The following is a 17,473-nucleotide window of genomic DNA, read 5'->3' as shown; positions in this document are numbered from 1 at the left end:
GTGCGTGCGTGCGTGTGTGTGTGTGCGTGCATGTGTGTGTGTGTATGAGTGTGTATGCATGCGTGTGTGTGTGTGTGTGTGTTCATGCGTGTGTGTTTGTGTATGTTTGTGTGTGCATGCGTGTGTCTGTGAATGTGCATGTCTGTGTGTGAGAGTGTGCGTGTGTTGATGTCTGTAGCATATTCGGACAGTGTTTCGTTCGGTTGTTTGATTGGTTGGTTGCTGTTGACTGACTGACCGACTGATTGACTCGTTTCAGAAACCTAATTTGACCGATTGATTCGTTTCAGAAACCTAATTTCACTCATTGATTAGTTGTAGAAACGTATTAATTTTGACCGATTGATTCGTATCAGAATCCTGATTTGACCGATTGATTCGTATCAGAAACCTAATTTGACCTAATTTGACAGACTGATTCGTGACTGACTGATTCGTTTCAGAAACCTAATTTGACTGATTCGTTTCAGAAACCTAATTTGACAGACTGATGCGTTTCAGAAACCTAATTTGACAGACTGATTCGTTTCAGAAACCTAATTTGACCAATTGATTCGTTTCAGAAACCAAATTTGACCAATAAATCCGTTTCAGAAACAAACTAATTTGACTGACTGATTCGTTTCAGAAACCTAATTTGACTGATTAAATCGTTTCAGAAACCTAACTTGACCGGTTGATTAGTTTCAGAAACCCAATGTGACCCATTGATTTGTTTCAGAGACCTAATATGACCGATTGATGCGTTTCAGAAACCTAATATGACCGATTGGTTCGTTTCAGAAACCTAATTTGACCGATTGGTTCGTTTCAGAAACCTAATTTGACCGATTGGTTCGTTTCAGAAACCTAATTTGACCGACTGATTTCGTTTCAGAAACCTAATTTCAGCAAAGCATGGAAAGAAGACGCCAAGCTGAAAAATTTGAGAACCTATGGTGTTGTAAGTTTACTGCCTGTTTTCTGTCATGCCTGTCTTTCTGTCTTGTCTGTCTTTCTGTCTGTGTCACTGTCTGTCTGTTGGTCTTTCTATGTCACTGTCTGTGTCTGTTGGTCTTTCTGTCTGTGTCTGTCTGTCTGTTGGTCTTTCTGTCTGTGTCACTGTCTGTGTCTGTCTGTCTGTCTGTTGGTCTTTCTGTCTGTGTCACTGTCTGTGTCTGCCTGTCTGTCTGTTGGTCTTTCTGTCTTTGTCTGTTTGTCTTTCTGTCTGTCACTGTCTGTCTGTGTCTGTCTGTCTGTTGGTCTTTCTGTCTGTGTCACTGTCTGTGTCTGTCTGTTAGTCTTTTTTTCTTTGTCACTGTCGTGTTTGTCTGTTTGTCTTTCTGTCTGTGTCACTGTCTGTCTGTCTGTTGGTCTTTCTGTCTGTGTTACTGTCTGTGTCTGTCTGTCTGTTGGTCTTTCTGTCTGTGTCACTGTCTGTGTCTGTCTGTTGGTCTTTCTGTCTGTGTCACTGTCTGTGTCTGTCTGTCTGTTGGTCTTTCTGTGTCACTGTCTGTGTCTGTCTGTCTGTTGGTCTTTCTATGTCACTGTCTGTGTCTGTCTGTCTGTTGTCTGTCTGTGTCCTGTCTGTCTGTTGGTCTTTCTGTCTGTGTCTGTTGGTCTTTCTGTCTGTTGGTCTTTCTGTCTGTGTCTGTCTGTCTGTGGTCTTCTGTCTGTGTCCTGTCTGTCTGTCTGTCTTTCTGTCTGTGTCACTGTCTGTCTGTCTGTCTTTCTGTCTGTGTCACTGTCTGTGTCTGTCTGTCTGTTGGTCTTTCTGTCTGTGTTACTGTCTGTGTCTGTCTGTCTGTCTGTTGGTCTTTCTGTCTGTGTCACTGTCTGTGTCTGTCTGTCTGTGTCTGTCTGTCTGTTGGTCTTTCTGTCTGTGTCTGTCTGTCTGTTTGTCTTTCTGTCTGTGTCACTGTCTGTGTCTGTCTGTTAGTCTTTTTTTCTTTGTCACTGTCTGTGTCTGTCTGTTGGTCTTTCTGTCTGTGTCACTGTCTGTGTCTGTCTGTCTGTTGGTCTTTCTGTCTGTGTCTGTCTGTTGGTCTTTCTGTCTGTGTCACTGTCTGTGTCTGTCCGTCTGTTGGTCTTTCTGTCTGTGTCACTGTCTGTCTGTTGGTCTTTCTGTCTGTGTCACTGTCTGTGTCTGTCTGTTTGTCTTTCTGTCTGTGTCACTGTCTGTGTCTGTCTGTCTGTTGGTCTTTCTGTCTGTATCACTGTCTGTGTCTGTCTGTTGGTCTTTCTGTCTGTGTCACTGTCTGTGTCTGTTGGTCTTTCTGTCTTTCTGTCTGTGTCACTGTCTGTGTCTGTCTGTCTGTTGGTCTTTCTGTCTGTGTCTCTCTGTCTGTTAGTCTTTCTCTCTGTGTCACTGTCTGTGTCTGTCTGTCTGTTGGTCTTTCTGTCTTTCTGTCTGTGTCACTGTCTGTTTCTGCCTGTCTGTTGGTCTTTCTGTCTTTCTGTCTGTGTCACTGTCTGTGTCTGTCTGTCTGTTGGTCTTTCTGTCTTTCTGTCTGTGTCACTGTCTGTTTCTGCCTGTCTGTCTTTCTGTCTGCCAGTGTGTTTGTCTATCTGTCCTTGTGTGTGTGTGTGTGTGTGTGTGTGTGTGTGTGTGTGTGTGTGTGTGTGTGTGTGTGTGTGTGTGTGTGCGTGCGTGCTTGCATGCTTGCGTGCGTGCGTGCGTGTGTGTGTGTGTTGTGTGTGTGTGTGTCCTCCTCTAGTCCTCCTTCAGTTACACATCAATCAATGACTGTCTGGGTGCTGGTCTTTCGAATGAGACCCAAGGGAGATCCTATACGCCAGCATTCAGTTCACACATATAAAGGGAAAACCCCTGTCAACAGGATAAGATATCTCTGGTATCGTTCTGTTAGGGAGGGAAGGGGTGGGGGGATCACTGTGGAAGGGATACAAGCCTACATGCAGACATGAACGGAGAGCGAGGGAGGGGGTGCGGGGGCTCGGATGGGGTGGGGGGGCGGGGGGGGGAGGGGTTGCACCGTGGCGACGGGCTCTCACCAGGGGGAGCACCCTGAATTCGAATTCCACATAGAGAAGGAAACAGGACAAGACAAGACAAAACAAAACAAAACAAGACAAGACAACATAGGACAAGACAGACAATAGAAAGGGCAAGAAATGACAAGACAAGACGGCGATACAGAAGACAGAAACAAGACACTTATATAGGGGCCAAAAACAAACACGAAATGACAAGACAAGACAAGGCTGAAGAAAGAGAACAATACAGGGCAAGACAAAAGACAAGAGTAAAGGCAAGACAACAATAGTCTGGAGAAGTAGTAGACCATTGCTGTTACAGTTACCAACCCCATGCTTCCCAATCATGTCTTCCCAGGAGGTGCTGTCACAGCCAGCACTCGCGTTAAAATCACCAAGAATGATGAGCTTGTCTGCGTTGGGAACAGTGGTGATGACAGCGTTCAGGTCCTCGTAGAACTTTGTCCTTGATCTCATCAGGGTTGGTCATGGTGGGCGCGTAGGCGCTGACAATGGTGGTAAACTTCTTCCCGTTGCACAAAGGGAGTTTCATCGTCATCAGGCGATCGTTCACTCCTTTCGGGGGGGGCCAGCCAGCTTGCCAACGAGGGTTGTCTTCACTGCAAAGCCAACTCCAGCCTCACGTCTCTCTTCAGGTCCGCGACCACTCCAAAAGAAGGTGTAGCCTGCGCCTCGCTCACAGAGTTCGCCTTCTTCTGCCAGTCTGGTCTCACACACACACACACACACACACACACACTGACAAGTACAAACATTGAGACACACGTGACACGGCGGATGCACGCACACACAAACGTACACCAACACGTGCGTGACACTGACAACACATGCCGGCACACACATACTTGACACAGACACACGCACACGTGGAAAAGACCATGGTACGTGGGTAAAGAGACACACGCTTACGGCACCCCGGCACACACACACACACACACACACACACACACACACACACACACACACACACACACACACACACACTGAGGGCAAAACAAAAGACAATGATACAAGACAAGACACAAGGAAATACAATAACACAGGACAAGACAATAAGACAAAACAGTAAGACAAGACAGGACTAAAGACAAGACAACGATATAGGACAAGACAAAACAGTGATACAAGTTAAGACAAAAGACAAAACAATGATACAAGATATGACAAAAGACAAGACAATACAGGACAAGACAAGACAGTAATGCAAGACAAAAGACGAGACAAGACAATACAAGCTACGTCAGAAGACAAGACAATAATACAGGACAAAACAAAACAAAACAAAACAAAAACACAAGAAAAAAACACGATAAAGTTGAAGACAAGACGATACAAGCAAATAAATAAATAAATTTTTAAAAAGCAACAAAAAAAAAAAACAACAACAACAAAAAACCAAAACAAAAAAACCGAATAAACACGAAAACGAAAAAAACAAATGAAAAACCAAAACAAGAGGAAAAAAATATAGGATTAAACCAGACAAAAGAAACACAAAACGAGACAAAACAATGTACAGGACAAGACAAAAACAGCCAAGACAATACAAGACAAGACATAATTCAGTACTAGATGAGACAGAAACTCACAAAATTCAGTGCAAGACACTTTTCCATGAAAAAAATAAACAAAACAAAACAAAACACGGAGTAAAAAGAAGAAAGAAAAAAATCACAAAATTACACTGAAAAGTAAACAGGTACTGAACTCACTGCTTTTTTTTTGCTTTTTCTTCTTCTTTCTTTCTTTTCTTTTCAGGTGGAAAATATTCCACACCCTGACGTCCTCAGCGCTTACAATGCCCAGAAACTCAGCGCAATATACCACAGGTAGGTCAGTGTAGCGTCCTTGAGGGTCTGGGTTCGAATCTCGGTCTCGCCCCTTTCTCTCCCGAGCTCAGTCGACTGAAAAATCAAACTGAGCGTTTGGTTTATCGGATGAGACGATATAACCGAGGTCCCGTACGCAGCACGCCCTTGGCGCATTGAAATAGGACCCCTTGGGAAATAAGTGTAATCCTCTGGAAAAATGACGCAGACGGAATCCTGTCTGATATGTACACAAATGATTATAGGCTACACGCATGCACTGAAATCCTGACTAAGCAGGTTTATTTATGCTGCTGGTCAGACATCTGTATAGCAAATGTAGTTTAGCGTATATGGATTTTTTTTTCCCGAACGTAGTGACGCCACATTGAGAAACTGAAATTGAAAATTGAAACTTCCTCAGTTTCACTTTTAATCATATTCTTCCTTTCTTGCCTTCCTTTCTCCCTTATTTCTTCCTTCCTTCCTTCCTTCAACAGTTCTTCCTTCCTTCCATGAAATTGAAAATTGAAACTTCATCAGTTTCTTTTTCATTTCATCCTTCCTTCCTTCCTTCCTTCCTCCCACCCTTTCTCCATTATTTCTTCTTTCTTCCCTCACTTCCTTTTCACAGTTCTTCCTTCCTTCCTTCCTTTCTTCCTTCCTTCCTTCCATGAAATTGAAACTTCCGCAGTTTCTTTTTTATTTCATTTTTCCTTTCCTTCCTTCTTTCCTTCCTTCCTTCCCCCCTTTCTCCATTATTCATTATTTCTTCCTTCTTCCCTCACTTCCTTTTCACAGTTCTTCCTTCCTTCCTTCCATGAAATTGAAACATCCCCAGTTTCTTTTTTATTTCACTTTTCTTTTCCTTCCTTCCTTCCTGCCTTCCCCCCTTTCTCCCTTATTTCTTCCTTCTTCACACACTTCCTTTTTACAGTTCTTCCTTCCTTCCTGCCATGAAATTGAAAATTGAAACTTCCCCAGTTTCATCTTTATTTCATTTTTCCTTTCCTTCCTCCCTTCCTCCCTTATTTCTTCTTCTTCCCTTCCCTCCTTTTTACAGTTCTTCCTTCCTTCCTTCCTGCCATGAAATTGAAAATTGAAACATCCCCAGTTTCTTCTTTATTTCATTTTTCCTTTCCTTTCCTTCCTTCTTTCCTTCCTCCCTTCCTTATTTCTTCCTTCTTCCTTTCCCTCCTTTTTACAGTTCTTCCTGCCTTCCTCCCTTTCTTCCTTGAAATTGAAACTTCCGCAGTTTCTTTTTTATTTCATTTTTCCTTTCCTTTCTTCTTTCCTTCCTTCCTTCTTTCATCCCTTTCTCCAATATTTCTTTCTCAGTCTTTCTTTCCTTCCTTCCTTCCATGAAATTGAAACTTCCGCAGTTTCTTCTTTATTTCATTTTTCCTTTCCTTCCTTCTTTCTTTCATCCCTTTCTCCATTATTTCTTTCTTCCTCCCTTCCTTCCTATTTACAGTCCTTCCTTCCTTCCTGCCGTCATTCCTCCCTTATTTCGTCCTTCTTCCCTCCCTTCCTTTTCACAGTTATTCCTTCCCTTCTTCTTTCACCCCTTTCTCCCATATTTCTTTCTTCCTCCCTTCTTTCCTTTTCTCTCTTTTTTTTTCTACCTTCTTCCTTTCCTTCCTTTCTTCTCCCTTCTGTCCGTGAATATGCTCTTATTTGTTTTCCAGTTACCTTGACAACAACGACATCCTGTGTCACCGGAAGTTACGCATGGGACAAGTGGGGAATTGTGGGTGGGAAGTTTGTGACGACTATGAATGGCGGCCCATCGCCCCATGCGTTATCTATTCTTTTGGGTACGTCTGGTAAACCTGTGTGTGCGTTTGGGTAAGAGTAGTGTTCTTTGTATACCTTTTGGTAAGGCTGGTATTTTTTGTGTGCGTTTGGGGTAAGACTGATGTTCTTTTGTTTGCGTTTGGGAAAGACTAGTGTTCTTTGTGTACCTTTGGGTAAGATTGGTGTTCTTTGGTACACGTTTGCGAAAGACTAATGCTCTTTTGTATATACATTTAGGTAAGGCCAGTACTCCGATCTTTCCTGTATGTTTGGGTAAGTCTAGTGTTCTTTGTGTACTTTTGGGTAAGGCTGTGTAAGGCTGTGGTATTCTTTGTATGCGTCTGGGCAAGACTAATGTTCTGTTGTATAGTTTTGGGTAAGATTTGTGTTCTTTGGTACACGTTGGGTAAGACTAATGCTCTTTTGTGTACATTTGGGTAATATTGGTGTTGTTTGGTACACCTTTGGGTAAGACTAATGCTCTTTTGTACACATTTGGGTAAGCCCAGTGCTCTTTTGTGTACGTTTGGGTAAGATTGGTGTTCTTTGGTACACCTTTGGGTAAGACTAATGCTCTTTTGTATACATTTGGATAAGATTGGTGTTCTTTGGTACACCTTTGGGTAAGACAAATGCTATTTTGTGTACGTTTGGGTAAGATTGGTGTTCTTTGATACACCTTTGGGTAAGACTAGTGTTTCTTTGTGGCTTGTGTTCTTATCGTATACGTTTGGGTAAGGCCAGTGTTCTTTTCTGTACGTTTGGGTAAGACTAGCGTTCTTTGTTTGCGTTTTGGTTAAGACTATTGTTCTTTTTGGGGCATCTGAGTAAGACTAATGGTATTCGTGTACGTTTGCCTTAGACTGGTGTTCTTTTGTATACGTTTGTGTAAAGCCAGTGTTCTTTTGTGTGCGTTTGAGTAATACTTATTTGTAGTCTTTGTGCATTTTGGGCCTAATTAGCGTTGTCTGCGCAAGCTTGATTAAGACTGCTGCTATAGTGTTATTGATGTCTATATGTTTATCTGTTACATTTATTGGCAAACTAATAGGTTGTGGATAAGCTGATTTGATTGAATGGTACATCAATTGACTGATCATCAGTGCGTGTGTGTGTATGTATCTTCTTTTTGTCAAGTTGATGGTCCGATTGATTTCAGAATCAACTACGAATTCTCCTTTGACGACGATGCCGGAAGAATCTATGGCTGCGATGTGTATTCCTTCGATCCAAGGTAATAGTGCCTATCTTCCCCCCTCACCTAAGAGATGCTGGGGGACTTTTTCATTTACAGTGTCCCCACCTTCAGGAAATTCTGGTGCTGGAAGTCTCCTCTTTTCTTTGGCTCTTTTTGATCCTCTTCTTCTTTCTTCTTCTTTCTCTGGGTCGTTTCTTCCTTTCTGAGTTTCTGCCTCGATGGTTGACATTTATCCTTATGATAATTTTTTTCCCCCAAAAAAGAAAATCTTGAATATTGAAAATAAATCTTTCTTTTTTTTTCTGGACTTTATAATTGGGCATTCATGGGTGGTAACTATTTTGAATTCGTTTCTTGCACCTGGACCACGTGAATTACCCGATAGCTTATTTATTTATTTATTTATCTATCCATCTATCTATTTATCTATCTGTTTATTCATTTATCTATTTATTATTTGTCTATTTATTTATCTATCTATTTAAATATTTATTCATTTATTCATTCATTCAGTGATACATTTATTTATTCTTCTTTTTTTTTTTTTTTTGGTGTGGTGGAGGGAGGCGTCTGTTATTATGTATGATTTAACTGGGTCTACTCCACAGCAACATGCTTACTACAATTTCTCTGGACTGGCAGCACTTAGTGAGACCACCGCAATAAAGAATTTTTTTTTTTTAAATAATAAAATTGAAATAAAAATGATATTTTAAAAAAAAGGTTGTTCACAAAATCGGCAAAAAAACAAAAAAAAACAAAAAAACAAAAAAATCGTTGGAAAATAACTGTCCATCTGACAGGCTGATCGAAAGCTTCGTTGTTGGGTTTTTTTTCCCCACATTCCGGGAATCTGGGAGAGGGGGGGGAGGAAGGTTCAGCTTAGAAAGAATTTCGACTGTACCTAACAAAGGAGAAACTAGAATTCAGAGCAGAATAATGAGATTGTAAGAATACTCACACATGTTGGTGGGTTCGGTTTTTTTTTTTGTGTGTTTTTTTTTCCGGGGGGTGGGGGGGATTTTTGTGTGTGTGTCCAGCATGTCCAAGCAGCCGACGTACCAGCGGTCAGAGAGGGTCATGTACTACAGGCTGGGCATCGGGGGACAGAGCGGTCAGCCCGAGAAGCGGACGAACGGCTGGACACTGTACAGCCTGTCCAGCCTGAGGACCCTGCTCAACCACACGCACGTGAGTCTCGACTGTCCGTATAGTCTCTGACCTACATTCTACCAACCACACGCACGTGAGTCTCGACTGTCCGTATAGTCTCTGACCTACATTCTACCAAGCACACGCACGTGAGTCTCGACTGTCCGTATAGTCTCTGACCTACATTGTACCAACCACACGCGCGTGAGTCTCGACTGTCCGTATAGTCTCTGACCTACATTCTACAGACTGCCATTGACGATATGATGATGATGATAATGATAATAATGATAATAATAATTATAACAACATCAACATCATCATAATCATCATCATACTTAACGCACGTAAAAGAACCCACAACAAGAAAGAGGGTTGTTCCTGGCAAAATTCTGTAGAAAAATCCCACTTCGATAGGAAAAACAAATAAAACTGCACGCAGGAAAAAAAAATACAAAAAAAAAGGGTGGCGCTGTCGTGTAGCGACGCGCTCTCCCTGGGGAGAGCAGCCCGAATTTCACACAGAGAAGTCTGTCACGGTTGTGATAAAAAGAAGTACAAATACAAATACAAAATGATCATAATCATAATAAAAAACAAAATCCCTTACAGACCCCCATCGACGTGCTCAAGATGGACGTGGAGGGCTCAGAGTGGCCGTCCCTGAGCGCCATGCTGAAAGAGAGGCAGCTGGACAACGTCCGACAACTCTTGGTGGAGTATCACACGACGAGCGACGACGCCGCCACCCTTCGCTCCCGCCTCACAATCATCGGCGACCTGGAGAGAGCGGGCTTCAGGAAGTTCTACATCACCAAGAACGCCGGATGTGGCCGAGCCGCCGTGGGCGTTCCCATCAAACGGACTTCCTGTTACGAGGTTCACTACGTCAACGACAAGTTCCGGCGCGGCAGAAGTTGAGGAAGATGGATTGAGACACTGCTTAGAAAGGGAGGGAATGTGAGGGCTGGGGTGGGGAGGGTGGTGGGGAGGGACCTGGCGTGTTTGCAGACATACATGCGCATGCATATATACAGACAGATGGATGTCATAGACTGAATCGTCTTAGTTCTTTTAGCAAAATCTTTTTTTTTTTGTGAACTCAAATTAGCTTCTTCTTTTGAAAAGGTTTCATATGCCGAAGATTTGATAACGAATTTCGCGGCTGAAGCTTTCTTTTGTTCATCAAGAGATAAAACACCTTCTTCTCTGTAAGTTCCTAAATTTGATGTAAGAATGGGCACAGCAAGAGCGAGTTTATAAGCCTTACAATCAATGCATTGCAGCTTCTTCAACAAATGCAGTGGAGCACTGAAAAATACCTCTTGAGCGTATGTCAAGCGTGAACGTACGAGGGAGGTAGCAAGAGATACCAACGCTTTGGTATCTTGCCCCAAGTGCTATTTACAAACAATTTTAAGGAAATTTATACCTTTCCTTGCTTTATTTAATATATAGTCAATATGGTAATTCCACGAAAGTTTTGAAGAAAGATAGACTCCCCAAAAATTAACAGACTGTGTATATCTGATGATGATACCATTTATTGTAAACACAGGGAGCTTTTCTGGGTCTGATCCTGTATTAAATAGCATCATATTTGTTTTTTCTTTGGACAATGATAAGCCATTTTCTGTCATAACGTTGCTGATTTTATCAAGTTCCCGCTGGTATATTTTCTTTATGTAATTCAATGTCCTAGTAGGCGTTTTATTTTTCATTGTCACCTTCATCCATAAACAAATGTCATCAGCAAATTGAACTAAGACCATCTTTAGCTAGCTTGTTAGGTAGATCTGCTAATAATATATTAAATAAAATCGGCGAAATTACTGATCCTTGTGGTAACCCCATGTGTAATTGTCTGGGGTTTGAGTAGGTATTTCCTATTCTTACTTGTATAAATCTATCTGATAAAAAAAAACAACTCCTAATATAATCATACATATTACCTGTGATACCGATATTTTTCTGTTTATATAAAAGTCGAACATGCCACACTTGGTCGTATGCTTTTTTCACATTAAAAAAAAAGTCGCTAGTACGTTTTTTCACCTTACAAACTGTTGCTTTACCTGCGTAGTCAGTTTGACTAGATGTTCTGTGGAGGATCTACCTTTTCTAAAGCCAGCTTGGTTTATAGGAATTACACTATGCTTCTCACAATAATGGACAAGTCTTTTTAAAACTTTTTTTTTTCCATTAGTTTGCACACATTTTGCAACTGGTCGATAACTGTTTTTATCTGTTCTGTGTTTGCCCAGTTTGTGTATTGGGACAATGATTGAGTGTTTCCATACAAGAGGAATGTCACCACCAGAGTGTAAGTGTAAGATATCAGTCAAATTTCCGGGCAAATGTCTGAGCATTTCGTTTGAAATTCCGTCTAAACCAACTAATGTTTTTTTGCTGCCGAGATTTGAGAGACATTCCTTTATTTCATCTGGTGTTATTTCACTGTTTATATATAGATGATTTACGCTCTCTGAACGTTGGTATGCTTCATTTTTCTCTTGGCTTTCTCTATACTTTCTATTTTCTTCTGACAAACCAGTGTTTTTTCGACTATGATTACCAAACATGTCAGCAAAAACCTCTGCCTTTTCAATATTTGAAGGTAGACCTGTATGGTCCAGTTTAATACGGCATTGTGGTCAATAGATTCCATTTTTCATTGTTTTAAGTTTTTCCCATACCTTTTGCATATCTTTGTGATTGAAAACTTCATCTGTGCAGAAAGACTACCAGTACTGCCTTTTTGCTTGTGTGTTAACACTATTTGCTTTATTTTTAGCCTTTTTCATCTCTGAATGATTTGGGAGGGGGGGGGTGTACTTTTAAGAGAGAGAGTGTGTGTGTGTGTGTTAGTAGTAGTAGTCTTCAGTTTAACGTCTTCCACTTTAAGTGATATTACACGGAAAAAAAGGGGGCTGGGGGTGGAGGGCGGGGTGTGGTGGTGGGAACAGTATTGGGCAGAGGGTGAAGAATGGTGTGTGTGTATGTGTATACGTACCAGAAACATACACACATACATACATATGCATATATATATATATATATAATACACACACACACACACACACACACACACACACATACGAGTGTATATATATATATATATATATATATATATATATATATATATATATATATATATATATATATATATATATATACACACACACACATATATATATATATATATATATATATATATATATATATATATACACACACACACACACATATATATATATATACATATATATACATATACACATATAAATACACACATATACATCTGTCTCTATATTCGTACATTAAAAAAAAATTTGGTGTTATCATGAAAACAAAACGAAATAAGCAATTTAGTTTGCAGGCAGGTGTATTACTATTGTCACATAATTCAATGTGATTTACATTGGTATCACAATCCAAGTCTTGTATTTCTTAAGATGTAAAGAAAGAAGGAAAAAATAGTTTTACATGTCTTGCCTTTATGATCAGTTTGGTTATATTTTTCAAACTACAAATTACAAAAAAACAAGATTTGTTAGGGTTCTGCGTTGGATGGTAATGTATCAATATTATTACATTCTATTAATGGCGTGTAATAGAACCATTTTGCTAAGAATTTGGCATTATTCATAAGTAAATGTAATACATATTTTTTCTGTTTTATATCTTAATCTAAGTTGTGTTAGGAATACTTCAAATTGTGGAATTTGTTTCTTTAGTTTGCCTTTGTATAAGAATTGTTTTGCAATTAGAATAAATGAAATCAAAGATGTCATCAGAGGCAACACTGTTTGAAGTTCCAAACAGAAAAACGTCTTCAGTAAATTGAACATTTTATGCGTTTTCACATTTATTGTTTAAACATGATTCTAGTGTTTTCCAAAAGTTATGTGTAATATCACACTGCCAAAAAAGATGGCAGGTAGATTCTGTATGCATATTGCAAAAACTACTCCTATCGTTGTCTGTAAGTTTCATTCTTTTTAATGATGTGTTTGTACCTATAATTCTATGTGCTGTTCTCATCTGGAACCATTTTAAATTCACATCGCTAATCTTATTCACTTTGCAAAACGTTGCCTTCCAATCAATTTTTAAGGCCCATCTGTAGCAGCATTTAGGAGCTATATCATTTTTTTTTATATATATAAGTATATCATAATACAATTTTGTCCCTTTCATGACAGAATATAGCAACTGTGGTGATTTTCGCATGTGTCTTACTGAATTACTATCAAGACTGATGTTTATGTTTGTTATATACTTCTTTTTTTCTTTTCTTTTTATTGATCTAACACAGCTGTTGTAAGTTTTTAAAAAAATGTTCTTAATTCGTATTTATCATTAAATTCTTCGTGTGTGAGAAATTCCCCATTTTCATGCAGTAAGTGGAAGATACATGAGATGCCTATTTCTAACCAATTTTTATGCAATAAAACTGTATTTCCTGCTTTAATGTTTGCGTTCAAAAGTATTGGTTCAGCGTTAACTTCCTGACTATCTGAAAGAACAATGTTTTGACAAAACTCTTTGTATGCACGCAACACTTAAATCCAGAATCTGTTTAAATTATCATGAATTGGTAAACAAGGGCCATACAGGTCAAGATTCTGTATTTTGGGATATATTGCCTGTATAATTGTTTTCCATTTATGGTTTGATGTTTTAATCTTGCGTAGCCAACTAAGTTTTAGACCTGTGATAAATTTCTTAATATCAAATAATTTTCTGTTAATGCGGTCTTGTTTTTTGTTCCAAATTAATTTGAAACATAGCATTTGAAGGTCGCTAATAAACGTACCAGGTGGGTTCGGTAGTAGCATCCATAAGTGAATAATCTTTGATAGAATAAGGGATTTTAACACAGCCACTCGTCCTAATGGAGTAATTAATCTTTTTACCCATATCTTAAACAGAATTCTAATTTCTGATAATTTGTCTTCATAGTTTATCTCTTCACAATCTGATAGATCTACTGCTAACCATATTCCTAGTATTTTGAATTTTGACGGATTCCATTCCATCTTTAAATGAGGTAAATATCTAATGTTGCAATTTTTCCTGCTGCCTAACCGTATTACTTGAGTCTTCCTGTATTCATAAATAAACCTGATTTTCTCCCAAAAGAGTCTATAGTTTCAATCATTTGTTCAAATGAACTGTGGTCACCTTTCGTCATCATTTGGGTATCATCTGCAAACTGTGCTGTTTTATGTTCTGTTCCATTAACTCACTCAGTACGGCCAGTCCTCTCTTCTCCTCTACACAGACCCCTCGGATATCCAGTGGGTGTCTGAATGACCCAACCTTTAGCTTCCGTCGTAAGAATTGTGGTATTCTTTGTCAACATTCACCTCTTCAGTATAAGAGCCTTCCTCTTGTAATATTTTGATGATGGTAATTGGGGTGAAACGCTGTTAACGTTGTCTCTTTCGCCGTTCGTATGGAGAGAGTTAATTTCTATTCCTTTGATCAACGGGTTCTCTCGTATCATTATTATTGCAAGTATTTCGGTGCATAACAAAAATAAATAAGGTGAGAGGGGATCTCCTTGGCGACATCCTCTTTCGATAGGAAACCACGTAGAAGCCTGTCCATTTTACAATAACAGTTGATTTTATGTTTTTATAGAAGGTGTTGACCCAGTTACAAAAATCCGGTCCAAATCCAAAAGCTTTTAATACTGTCATTATAAATGACACATCAGTAGAATCGAATCGTTGTCCTATCTTAATGTGTTGTGGTTGCTGTAATTTTTTAAAATTTTGTTTTCTTTTTTATTATAGATATCTTTTTCTTTCTTTTTCTTTTTTTAATTTTTTTTTCTAATCTATTTATTCATTTGCGTTCATGGGCTCCAACGCACGTTCACTCATAATTATGTACGAGTGGGCTTTTACGTGTATGACTGGTTTTACCCCCGCCATTTAGACAGCCATACTCTGTTTTCGGGGAGGGGTGCCGCTGTGTCAGTGTGTAGTGTTAGAAGAGAATGTCGAGGACAGAGGACAACACCCATCTCACCACAGGTTCTTTTCCTGTGTAAAACAAACACTGCCCATGGCATATTTTTAAATAGATAATAATAATAATAATAATAATAATAATAATATTTATAATAAAAAAAAAAGGAAACAAAATTTTAAAAAATTGACAGCAACCAGAACGACAACACAAGATGTGACAACGAAGATTTTTTTTTTTCAACTTTTATTTTTAGTAGTATTTTAATGTATTTATCTATTATTTCTTTTTTCTTTTCTTTTTTTTTGGGGGGGGGGTTACTTTATTTATTTTATTTTATTTTATTCTATTATTATTTATTTATTTATTTGTTTGTTGTTGTTGTTTTTTTTCAAGGCCTAAGTGCGTTGGGTTACGCTGCTGGTCAGGCATCTGCTTGGCAAATGTAGTGTAGCGTATATGGATTTGACCGAACACAGTGACGCCTCCTTGAGCTACTGATACTGATACTGACCATAGCAGCCTCTGAAACTCTCGGAATAAAGAAAATGATTTATGAGATTTAGTATGGACACAACCAATGTAGAGTGATGGCCTAGAGGCAACGAGTCCTCTTAGGAAGCAAGAGAATCTGAGCGCACTGGTTCGAATCACACCGGCAGTCGCCAGTATTTTCTCCCCCTCCACTAGACCTTGAGTGGTGGTCTGTACGCTAGTCATTCTGATGAGATGATAAACCGAGGTCCCGTGTAGTGCAGCATGCACTTAGCGCACGTTAAAGAACCCGCGGCAACCACAAAAGGGTTGTTCCCGTCCCGGGCAAAATTCTGTGGAAAAATCAACTTCGATAGGAAAACAAATAGAATTGTATGCAGAAAAAATACCCCCCCCCCCCCACACACACACACCCTCTCACCCCTCCCCCTCCAAAAAAAAGGTGGCTCTCTCAGTGTAGCGACACACTCTCCCTGGGGAGAGCAGCCCGAATTTCACAGAGAGAAATCTGTTGTGACAAAAGAGTAATACAATACAATACAGTGCAATGCAATGTAATGCAATACAAAACAATACAATGCGATACAATACAAAACAATACAATGCGATACAATACAAAACAATGCAATGCAAAACAGTACAATGCAATGCAATACAATACATTGCAATGCAATACAATGCAATACAATACAAAATACAATGTCATACAATACAAAACAATACAATGCAATACAATACAAAACAATGCAATACAAAACAATACAATGCCACATAATACAAAGCAATACAATACAAGACAATGCAATACAAAATGCAATGCAATACAATACAAATCCAGAAACAGTTGACCTGGGGATGTGAGTATCATGACAAAGCCATCTTGGTCCATGATTGATGTTCAAGTTACACGTGGACAGTACAACAATCAGTTAATGTTACAAGTTACACGTGGACAGTACAGCAATCAGTTGATGTTACATGGACAGTACAGCAATCAGTTGATGTTACAAGTTACACGTGGACAGTACAGCAATCATTTGATGTTACAAGTTACACGTGGACAGTACAGCAATCAGTTGATGTTACATGGACAGTACAGCAATCAGTTAATGTTACAAGTTACACGTGGACAGTACAGCAATCAGTTGATGTTACAAGTTACACGTGGACAGTACAGCAATCAGTTAATGTTACAAGTTACACGTGGACAGTACAGCAATCAGTTGATGTTACGTGGACAGTACAGCAATCAGTTGATGTTACAAGTTACACGTGGACAGTACAGCAATCAGTTGATGTTACAAGTTACACATGGGCAGTACAGCAATCAGTTGATGTTACAAGTTACACATGGGCAGTACAGCAATCAGTTGATGTTACAAGTTACACGTGGACAGTACAGCAATCAGCTGATGTTACAATTTACACATGGGCAGTACAGCAATCAGTTGATGTTACAATTTACACATGGCAGTACAGCAATCAGTGGATGTTACAAGTTACACGTGTGGACAGTACAGCAATCAGTTGATGTTACAAGTTACACGTGGACAGTACAACAATCAGTTGATGTTACAAGTTACACATGGGCAATACAGCAATCAGTTGATGTTCAAGTTACACATGGACAGTACAGCAATCAGTGGATGTTCAAGTTACACGTGGACAGTACAGCAATCAGTTGATGTCACAAGTTACACATGGGCGGTACAACAATCAGTTAATGTTACAAGTTACACATGGGCAGTACAGCAATCAGTTGATGTTACAAGTTACACGTGGACAGTACAGCAATCAGTTGATGTTACAAGTTACACGTGGACAGTACAGCAATCAGTTGATGTTACAAGTTACACGTGGACAGTACAGCAATCAGTTGATGTTACGTGGACAGTACAGCAATCAGTTGATGTTACAAGTTACACATGGACAGTACAGCAATCAGTTGATGTTACAAGTTACACGTGGACAGTACAGCAATCAGTTGATGTTACGTGGACAGTACAGCAATCAGTTGATGTTACAAGTTACACGTGGACAGTAC

The 17,473-nt window shown here is 39.4% G+C and overlaps 1 protein-coding gene across 1 annotated transcript in view; it reads left to right on the top strand.

Annotated features, from left to right (window-relative positions):
* LOC143277247 (putative methyltransferase-like protein 24) overlaps positions 1 to 9,889 on the top strand; it is a 39,090-nt gene extending 29,201 nt beyond the window's left edge. The window contains exons 4-9 of the mRNA XM_076582028.1: positions 878 to 943; positions 4,756 to 4,826; positions 6,494 to 6,622; positions 7,762 to 7,836; positions 8,841 to 8,991; positions 9,565 to 9,889. Of these exons, the coding sequence (XP_076438143.1) occupies positions 878 to 943; positions 4,756 to 4,826; positions 6,494 to 6,622; positions 7,762 to 7,836; positions 8,841 to 8,991; positions 9,565 to 9,873 (801 nt within the window). The 3' untranslated portion in view covers positions 9,874 to 9,889. The remainder of the gene's footprint in view (positions 1 to 877; positions 944 to 4,755; positions 4,827 to 6,493; positions 6,623 to 7,761; positions 7,837 to 8,840; positions 8,992 to 9,564) is intronic.
* The last annotated feature ends 7,584 nt before the right edge of the window (positions 9,890 to 17,473 follow it).

The sequence above is a fragment of the Babylonia areolata genome, chromosome 33 (assembly GCF_041734735.1).
Source record: "Babylonia areolata isolate BAREFJ2019XMU chromosome 33, ASM4173473v1, whole genome shotgun sequence".
NCBI classification, from domain to species: domain Eukaryota; kingdom Metazoa; phylum Mollusca; class Gastropoda; order Neogastropoda; family Buccinidae; genus Babylonia; species Babylonia areolata.
The sequence above is the reverse complement of the archived record's forward strand: the minus strand, read 5'-3'. Positions and strand labels throughout refer to the sequence as shown.